The sequence below is a fragment of the Phaseolus vulgaris genome, chromosome 2 (assembly GCF_051622355.1).
Source record: "Phaseolus vulgaris cultivar YP4 chromosome 2, ASM5162235v1, whole genome shotgun sequence".
Classification (NCBI taxonomy): domain Eukaryota; kingdom Viridiplantae; phylum Streptophyta; class Magnoliopsida; order Fabales; family Fabaceae; genus Phaseolus; species Phaseolus vulgaris.
Window position 1 is genome coordinate 21,246,613 of NC_143499.1, and position 9,928 is coordinate 21,256,540.

The 9,928-nt window shown below is 35.6% G+C and overlaps 1 protein-coding gene across 1 annotated transcript; it reads right to left on the reverse strand.

Moving 5' to 3' along the window:
• Positions 1 to 1,457: 1,457 nt before the first annotated feature.
• Positions 1,458 to 9,700, reverse strand: LOC137810890 (antitermination NusB domain-containing protein). The gene is made up of 7 exons (XM_068612381.2): positions 9,368 to 9,700; positions 9,184 to 9,260; positions 8,446 to 8,580; positions 7,456 to 7,510; positions 7,200 to 7,287; positions 2,141 to 2,239; positions 1,458 to 1,798 (listed from the first exon to the last, which is right to left on the reverse strand). Exons 1-7 carry the CDS (start codon positions 9,661 to 9,663, stop codon positions 1,685 to 1,687), a joined length of 864 nt encoding a protein of 287 aa, XP_068468482.1. The 5' UTR covers positions 9,664 to 9,700; the 3' UTR covers positions 1,458 to 1,684.
• Positions 9,701 to 9,928: the final 228 nt, after the last annotated feature.

Sequence of the window (9,928 nt, forward strand, 5' to 3'; positions counted from 1 at the left end):
ATTCAATCAATAGGGACTTGTTCGATCAACAAATGCAAATAACAAAATTAATTGTTAGTTCACTCAATGAATATCCATTTGCCCAACAAAGGTGTTCTAAAGGCTAACAACAAACTTAACAACTATTTCGCTCAATGAATCTGAATTACTAAGCAAAATTATGCAGACCTTGAAAAAATAGTTGATTATGAACAAGTTCCAAAAAGAGAATGAGATTTCTCATTAAACCTTGTAAGACATCACAATAGTTTTATTAAGTATATATAAGACTTTGAATTACACGTTATATACATTATAAAAACAACATGAAATAGAAATCAATTTTAGTAAAAAAAAATAATTAGTTATTATAGTAACTAAATTAGAGAGTAACAAATTTTTGATTTCTAAATTAGTCTCTATTATTGTTAAATGATTTCTAAATTGATATCTAATTAGCAACCAAGATTATAACATTCCAATGTGAATCATTTTTTCAAATGAATAATAAGATACGTAATAAATAAATATAATATATTTTTAAATAAAAATAAGTGACATAAATCAATGTTAAATTCATAAAAATAAAATATTCAAATCAAAAATCAAAATAAATAAATGAACAAATATAAGAATTTATTTTAAAATATAGTTTTAAAAAAATCGTATATAATAAAATAAAATAAAATAAACAGAAACTTAAATAGTTTTATATAAAAAATTATTTTGTTCAAAAAATTATTTTTCTAAAAATGGTTCAGCTTTTTCAAATTTGGTTTAACTTTTAAGAGTAGTTTAGATTATAAAATTATTTGAGATTGTTCAGATTAAAAGTTATTTAGCAAAAGTAGGTTTTCTTCTCCACTAATGATATTCTTCTTCACGAACCCTTCTTCTCTAGTGAACTCCATGTTCTTCACTTTTCTTCTTATATGCGTTCGTTCTTCTTCTCCAACTAGCTCCACTTCGTTTTCTTTTTCAATTTTTTGAGATTTTTCGAAAAACTAAATGAATCGTAGTTAACGTAAATCATAAATCACAATATTCATTCAATTCATCTAACGATTCAAGATATAAAACAATATTGTTTCTGATTTATATCGACAAAGCTATATTTTGATACGAATCAAAATTCATGGGATTCTATCTACCATGCTTTCTCCTGGTACTTTGTAGTCTTTTTAAGTTATTTTTTTTCCATATTTTAGCATTTTAGTTAACTTTTAAAATTTCAAATTTCTTTAGCAAATAATACTTCACTCAAATTTGGGGTTTATATTCTTATTTTAAGAAACAAAACCCACTTTCACATACAAAGATAAAAAAGTTCAGATATTAATTAAATCTCACAAACTTTAACAAAAACATTTTAACGACCTTTATGGGTAACAAACGAAAATGCCTAAATTGAGTATCATTTCAAACAAAACCAAATAAAAATATTGAAAACGTAATACAGCAAAGAAAAATTGCAAAAATAATAAGGAACGAACATAACATTTTAGTAAAAAATTTATTACAAATCCCACGTTCTAACATAAATAAAAATAAGATATACAATATAACTATTTCAATGTCATAATAATAACAATAATTTTCAAAGAACACGGTTCCTACTTCAGACTTTGCGTACCGTTCTATATGCAAGCTATGAAACCTGATATTCCTGAAATGCACGTAAACCTTTTCCATAAGCCAAAGACAACTAAAGTCGATTATTTGATTCCTCACGCTCCAGTTCTCGGAAAAATGTGCGGAGACAGCCATTAATGATGCGAGGGGCTGCTCCATCACAAAACCGTTTACCAAGATCTACCGCCTTCAAAACAAATATATAAACTATGAGTTAAACTCTCTTTATGAGCAAAGATAATAAGACACATGACAAGGTTGTTGACAAGGGTTAATCTATGACGTAAAATGAACTTTAAGTCTAATTTAATTCTATAAAATCAACTAATAAAATGAGTTTAGTATTCACTTATATACTATCAAAAATGTTCTCATATCTACTATCAAAAATGTTCTCATATCTGATAGACGTAAGATCTCCAACAAGGTTAAGTGATGTTTGGTTTGTTAGCTGAATTTCTACACTAGTCATGGCTCATATTGGGATGTGATATATGTTTCTCTTCATCACATAAAACTTAGGATATACCTCGTTAATGACGATTTGGTGTCTTGTTTCTAGTACTGCCATTTCAGACATGGCCAAGTGAAGAATACAAAGCTCTAAAATCTTTCCTGCTGGTTCATTCTGAAATGCACCAATAGAAAGATGTAAACCACCATCAGCATTAGCAAACAAAAGGATCTTTAAAAATTAGTATAATATGTGTGCAAGGAATAAAACTGCAATAAGTAGCTCAAAGCAGATCACAAAAGGGATACAAATTGAAAGAAGCTAAGTTTTATTATGTATAACTTAAGAAGTAGATATAATACATACAAATCATCAAAAGATTATCAAACCTATAAAAATACGAAGTCATCTATGCTAACATTAAACATGACAGTGGCAGACGAAGACAATTTCGGACAGAAGAAACTTAGTAACGGTAGTATAACTGGTGATGTGGGATTGCAAGCACAACAGAGATGTTGTACATGAGAGAAGCATTTTGTAGTTATGAGCAAATAAACTAAGTGATCAAATTAAAATGATTATAATCTAGGATACAACAAAAAAAAAGCTTACTTGCCTTTCAATGGTAGATGTTTCATGTTCTGTATATTAAATGAAGAAGGGGAAGGATAGAGTATGAATGGGAAAATATGCCATCTACCATAATTAAAACCCAGGTGTTGAACCAGTAACTTTCCCTATCAAGATCAAACTATAACAAAAGATCAAGCTATTAGGCGAAATCCCAAGAATGCCTTCATGTCTAACATGTCCCCCCCCACCCATTTTCCCACCCACAGGAGTTCTTCACTTCTTTGGGCTTGAAGAGTGGACAAGCATACTATCATACCCTAACTTGTTATGAAATTGCTTATTTTATTTTACAAAATGGCAACAAGTATCAAACTCTCGACAACTTGGTCATGGAAACTCTGATATCATGTCAACAACCAATTTTCTCAAAAACTTAAGCTATTAACAAAGGACTTATGAAAATGGATATAGCCCAAGAAAATAATAGAGAAGAATTGAGTAAATTGCTTGCGTGGTTTCACTCAGCAGTCTGAATTTATATACAAAGAATATATGCTTCACATATTTACAAGAATAAGAAAAACGAAAAAACATTATGTGCAATAATTAGTGACCGGAGAGATCTACGAAAATGAAGCATGACTGAACCCATGCCTCTCTGAATTTATAATCTTAGTTATAACCATTTTTTAATGAGTTTTTTCTTCTCATTCTGCCTTTTAATTCGAAATTGTAAATTATTACATTGTTCTTGTGGATGACAAATATAGCTCAGGCAAGATAACCATTTTTTCAGGATAGTTTTTTCTTCTCATTCTACCTTGATATATGGTATAGTTTAAGGTGGTAGCTTTAGCTAGTCAAAATTTTCAACTGAGGATTAAGTTCAAGTCCCTAAAATCTCAACAATGAAATAGCCTTTCCGCCTACCTCGCTAGGCCTGACCAAGACAACGCCCCCTGATCGTGACGCAACTCGCCAAATAAGTGTTTTGTCGCCTCCTGCATAGATCGCCCAAGGGACGACATTATATCTAAATGCCACATTCTTGCCACACCCTTGATATCATGATAACCATATTGGGTCACCTATGGATGTCACCCAAAGTCCAAGATAGTACAACCACCCAGCCTTGAGTTGAACAAGGCGAAAAGGCTTAATGAGGCACTTGACCATTCATGGTTGATTGAGATTTGAGAAGGATCTAAGTTTCCCAACCATTACCTGAATTAAGCGTATAAATTAGAAAAAGGCGTTCCAGAACCTTCTGGGTGCCCCAAACTTCACATCCTCTCAGCACCCTCTTGTCATGTCGTTTCAAAACTTAGTATCTCCATCCTTGAGCCGAACAAGGCAAAAAGGCTTAACAAGGCGCTTGACCATCCTTGGTTGACTGAGGTTCGAGAAGGCTCCAAGCTTCTCAGCCATTACCTCTTAATTGGAGTGTTAGACCAAATAGGCTTAATGTGCTTTTCCTTTCTCACGTTGCTTCGTTTGGCGTCGTTTCGTAACATTTAAAGCATAAGGGTTCACTCCTTTGGTGTCCTTTTTTATTCTCTGCATTCTCTCTCCTATCTCATGTGATCATATGTTCAAATAGGTACCACTTTTTGCATTTCTGTTAGTTCTTGGGGGTTTCTGGGTACGTCTTTTAATTGAAACCTTTTTATCTGCTGCCTACAATGCATTTTATCCCTAGGCCAAGATGGAGTTCCTTAGGGAAATATCGAGGCACATATCACTAAAAAAGTTTAAGATTTTTGCAATCTCCAAGCAATTAGCAAAACCAATGAGAAAGACGTGTGAATCCAAGCTTGTGAACTGGACGAACCAGTTTGCAGGAATGGAATCCATGACGAAGAGGGGAAGTTTTGTTTTATATATGATACAATCTTTATTAAGCTTAATGTCTGACTACCCTTGGACAACTTTGAAAAGTCTTGACTATGATGAACGTTGCTCCTACCCAGTTACATCCAAAAGTTGGGCATTCCTCCAAGCCTTCTGATCCTGTCGCCAACTCAAGCGTGGAGGAATTGCTTTGTCGTTTCCTTACCCCGCCTATGCAACTGTGCTATCCGCAAGAATGCTCTTAGAACCTTCTCCGGGAACTTCAAACGCAACCTGCAAAACACACAGACGGCGCCTCTAGCGGCCGTTTGCACTCCGACGCTCAAGTTAGGTCACAGAACCACCAACAAAAATGTCGCTGAATCTCTCTCTGATTCTCTTTTTTCTCTCTCTCTGTGTCTGTGCCTAACAGAATTCTGTTACGCTATCCTCTGCGTGTGTCAGAATTCTGTTACGCTATTGGTCGCGACTCTCTCAGATGGTGACACGTGGAGGCATGCAACTCACATCTAACCGTACACGTGCCACTACCTGAAGGGCTCTAGCGCATCTCTTTGTGCGCCTAAGTTATTCCCTTGCGGAGTAACTTAGCGCGTTTCTTCCATCTGGGTGAATCGCACACTCTCAGGAGAACGCCAGGTGTGGCTGGACTAGGCACACTCACCAAGCATTGCTCTCTGCATAAACGATTTCCCCTTCACGATGTCATGCACGTAATGGGTTAAGAGGGTCACCAATCACTGACCGGTTTACTAACTCCCTCAGGCCACTCTCGTGCACGATTCTAGCGGCGAGCAGCTCCTCTTTCTCTGAGATATGATCATGCGAGGTCCATGTGTAACGCTCTCGCTGGGAATCTCAGTCCCAGTTTAACTGCGTGTAACACGAAACCCCGATGACCATGCACCCGATGACTGATCGGTGCTCTATTGCTTCTCGCGTTCTCCCCCCAAGTGTTTATCTTGGAACTGATCTGTCGGTGGCCACTCGGTTACTGACCACCGATCACCGTTCTGGGTGATCTCCTCCCTGATTTCTCTACCACCTGATCCACGTGTCACCCTGCGAGTGGTCCACGTGGTTATCTGCTGCTGCGACCGGATCACCTTCCATATATTATGCACACATTTCGACATAATTCCAACCTCAAACATGTTCTTTTATTTTTTTCGAATTCCAAACTTATTCCCGTCAATTGTGAGCCTCACTAAACAATGTCAGTGGCCGAGGTTTTTATGTCCCTTTTCCAATCCTTTTATAAGTGCTATAAGGGTTGTTTGTTAAAAACTCAAGCACTGGCTCATAATCCTACTTTGTTTGAGAGTTTCCCCCTTTATTAGATGCAAAATTCTCACATTCAAAGTGCTCGGAAAGGTGAGCAATTTGTTATGTTATAAAGTAGTAGCTTTAGACTAGTCAAATTTTTCAACCACTTTCCCCCTCAATAGGATGTTGTATTTATTAGGATCTACCCTCCCCCTTAACATGTTCTTTTATTTTTCAAATTCCAAACTTCTTCCCATCAATTGTGAGGCTCACTAAATAGTGTCAGTGTCCTAGGTCTTTTGACTCTTTCATAATCCTCTTATAAGCGCTTTAAGGGTCGTTTATTGAAAATCCAAGCATCGGCTCATAATCCTACTTTGTTGGAGGGTTTTCCCCTTTATTGGATGCAAAATTCTCACATTCAGAGTGCTTGTAAAGTTGAGCAATTTGTTCTGGTTTAAAATAGTAGCTTTAGGCTAGTCAAAATTTTCAACCCCTTTCCCCCTCAACAAGGTGTTGTATTTATTAGGATCTACCCTCCCCCCAGCACCCCATTGAACCAATTGGTTAGTACAGGAAAAACAACCTCGAAAATTTGAGGATTTTGTGGTCTTTCAAGTACCTGAAATCTTGGCAATGAAATAGCGTTCCTGTCTATCTCGCTAGGCCTAACCAAGACAACACCCCCTTTCTAGGACACAACTTGCTAAAGAGGTGTTTTGTTTCCCACCACATAGATCACCCAAGGAATGACATTATATCTGAATGCCACATTGTTGCCACACCCTCAATATCATGCTAACCATACTAGGTCAACCATAGATGTCACCCGAAGTTCAAGATGGCACATGCATACCTTTTTGACGTAAGTTGGTCATCCCTCCACCAGCAAATCCCCTAGTTATCATGTTGAAATCTCCTAGAATAGGTGTCTAATGTTCAATATGGGACGATTGACTCTAGTGATGCTATCTCAATAGACTTGGGGTCGAAACATTGACATCGTCTTTGGAATGGAAGGTTTCAAAGACAAACCCTTATTCACTTTGCCCTCGACTGGGGGTTTATTCCGATACGTCCAATAGTCTAACATAGCTTAAGAGTCGAGGTCACAGACAATTTAAATACATTTTTCTCCCTTAACTCTCTAAGATGTCTTTTAAGGACAAAACCGTAATGAAGCTTTGAACTGCAAAGTGGACAATACATTAAATGTGGTGATTGACCTTAGTAATGCTACTTTACGGACTTGATATCGAAACAATATACAATTCAAAATTGTAAACTATTGCATTGTTTCACCATTGTCAATAGGATTGGCAGCATTAGTAACATAGAAGTCATTCAACTATAAGAAGAAATTATGTCCACGGTTCATGAATTTGTAGTGGCAAGATAATAAATTGAGTACAAAAGCTACTATATTTATCAACTATCATACCTTCCAATTTTCTGGGACGATCTTGTTAATAACCAGGACATGATTGTCCCATGCATCCCGGACTGCAACCAATAGTTTCCTTGTGAATCTGCAGATAGGGACGTTGTAAGATTATTACCATTGCTAACAATCCTTAACATACACAAAACACTCAGTTTTTCAGTGCGTGTTTGGAGGGGTCGGAGGGTGGGGGGACAAAATGAAAAACTTATATTTTAAGTATGCTTTGGAGGAGCTGTAAAGGGTCTATATTTACCTCAAAATCAGGGTGTTATATACCAGCTTTGGAGGAGCTGTAAGGACTTCTGCTTCTGCCATGCAGAACATAACACATTAGTACAATTTAGAGATGAAAGCAACAACAGAAAACTGCACAGATAATAATAAATACTTTACAGCTCATTACACATTTCTCTGGGCATATGTGCGACATTGTGTTGTCACAGACAACACACAGACTTCTGTCATATGAAAGAATGTAACACAAAAAGGAAGGCTATACCAAATTTAAATGCTTATGATATAATACCATAACATAGACTTTTGACCATAATGTGACTTGTAAAATGGCTTTACAATATAGTCACAACATAAACTCTTGTCAAACACACTGTTAGAATAAAGAAGTAGCCTTTCAAGGCTAACTTACAATACCAGGACATAAAAACCTTGCTGCAGTGACAACCAAAGTAAAACTTATTATACATTTTCAGCCTAATGACTACTAAACTAAAATGTTCGATGTTGTATTCCTAAGTTTCACTGGTTTGCAAATGCTACAACTCCTAAGCTTAAATTATCACGAAAAGTTAACAAGATTTTCTACATATGCTTACTTTTAATTCTGGTAGCAAGACATTCACAAAATAAATAAATGGTTGAGTTTCATCTCCAACAACTGTTAAAACTGCAATTTTTGACCAGCAAATTAAAGTGTCCTATGTGCGTAAGTCACATAGGTGTGCAGAGGAGACAACAAATAAAAGATGTGAAAAGAAACTACTTGGCTTTCAAAGCTCGTTAGTTATAAACTATGCATACATCACAATATCATGAAGCAGTAAGCAAATCTTGTTGGTTTTAAATTTTATTTTTTAAATGTTGCAACTTCCAAACGTTCAAGTAAAAGAAAAGCAAAGAATTATATACATTGAACTTTCTATCACACTTCAAGCATTTTCACCAACTTATATTATTTAAAAGATAAAATAAAAAGAGAGATTCTCGATCTATGGTTTTTTATTACCAATGGCAGACTCTTCTTCAATGTGCCGCAGAAGGTCACTTGCCTCTTCATCCGATTCAACAGTAACAGGTGGCCCTCCAAAACTCATATGATTATACTCCAACAACTTTTTCTTGTCAAATTCATATCCGGCCTCTGAAACAACAAAGCAAATGCACCCAAATCAAAATAAATGTCAACACAAACCTTAACTGACCACATAATAAATTTCCTCAGAAATTAAAATTAGGCAGTTCATTAAATAAAATTAACTTATTTATAACTAAAAGTTAAAATTAGTTTATTTATAAACTTATTCTCATGTTAACTTATCCAAATTTTTATTTTTACGTCATACATGGAGAAACATGCCTATACCGAACCTTCGTTTTGTGTTTCCATATACTTACTTCACTTTTTAGTTATAAAATTGACACCCTCTTTTTCCACTAAAGGCTTAGCCAGATTCAGACAGACATTATCATACTAATAAAAAACAGTTTTCGAAGATTTCTACGGCAAAGAAAACAAAAATAGCGTTGAGTATTTTCTATACAAAATTCTAAAAACAAAGAAACAGATTTAAAATAAAATAGCAACTTTGTGATTAAAAAATAATAAACAGGAAACATAAATCCAACATAAATCCAATTAAACACCCTCTTATCTCAATTTTTTTTTCATATCTTCTTATCATAAAAGTGTTTATAGATAAGCTTATTATCCCAGCAGACACTATCACAAAAGTTGAACCGTTACCTCGCCGCGTATTCATCCGTTTCTCGAAAAGCCGAACCGGGTCCATCCCCTCCAAACACGCAGCATAAATTATGGAGCTGCACGAAAGATTCTCATCACAAAACAAAGAGTAAAGAGAAGATGTAAATGACAAATTAGTGAGTTGAATGGAAGGAAGGAAAGGAGAGGTTCGGTTCAGGTTTACAGTGCGAGTTCTCTGGCCGCTCTGGGGCTGCAGAAGCGCCCTGTCTTGTCGATTTTGGGCAGAGCGGGTACGGAGTTGTTGTCGGGTTTTCCCAGAACGGGAGCTTCGTGTTGGGCGATAGCGAAGGTGGGACTTCGGAGAGAGTTACGATGGGAGAACGCTGCGTTTTGGGGGAAGGAACAGTGGGTTGGTAGTGACGAAGGAAAAGAAGAGCGTTGGGGAATGGAGATTTTGGGTTTAAGAGTTGCAGAGGAAGAAGGTGAAGAAGGACACACAGGAAGCAACACTCCCTCCATTGCAACACAAGATAAATGCAAATATCTTAATCTTACACATTCTTACCTCTATATATAGATATTATATATACATATATTAAATCTATAAATACAAATAGATTTCTTTATGAAAATATATATATTAGATTTTTGCTCTAATGTTTTTATAAATATTTTCGTACTTTTGGCCTTTAAGAAAATTTAGTTTGTATTTCATCCTTAAAATAATTTAGTTTTGTTAATATGTAACAATTTATTATGTAAAATAAGTGTTTAACCAGGTTTA

Bases quoted from the DNA above. Each gene is read 5' to 3' on its own strand.
- LOC137810890 (XM_068612381.2), bottom strand. From the start codon at position 9,663: ATGGAGGGAGTGTTGCTTCCTGTGTGTCCTTCTTCACCTTCTTCCTCT. The intron at 7,511-8,445 runs GTAATAAAAAAC...TCTGCATGGCAG, and splicing joins TGAAGAAGAGTCTGCCATTG to AAGCAGAAGTCCTTACAGCT. The intron at 1,799-2,140 runs GTATATCCTAAG...TTTGTTTTGAAG, and splicing joins ACCAAATCGTCATTAACGAG to GCGGTAGATCTTGGTAAACG.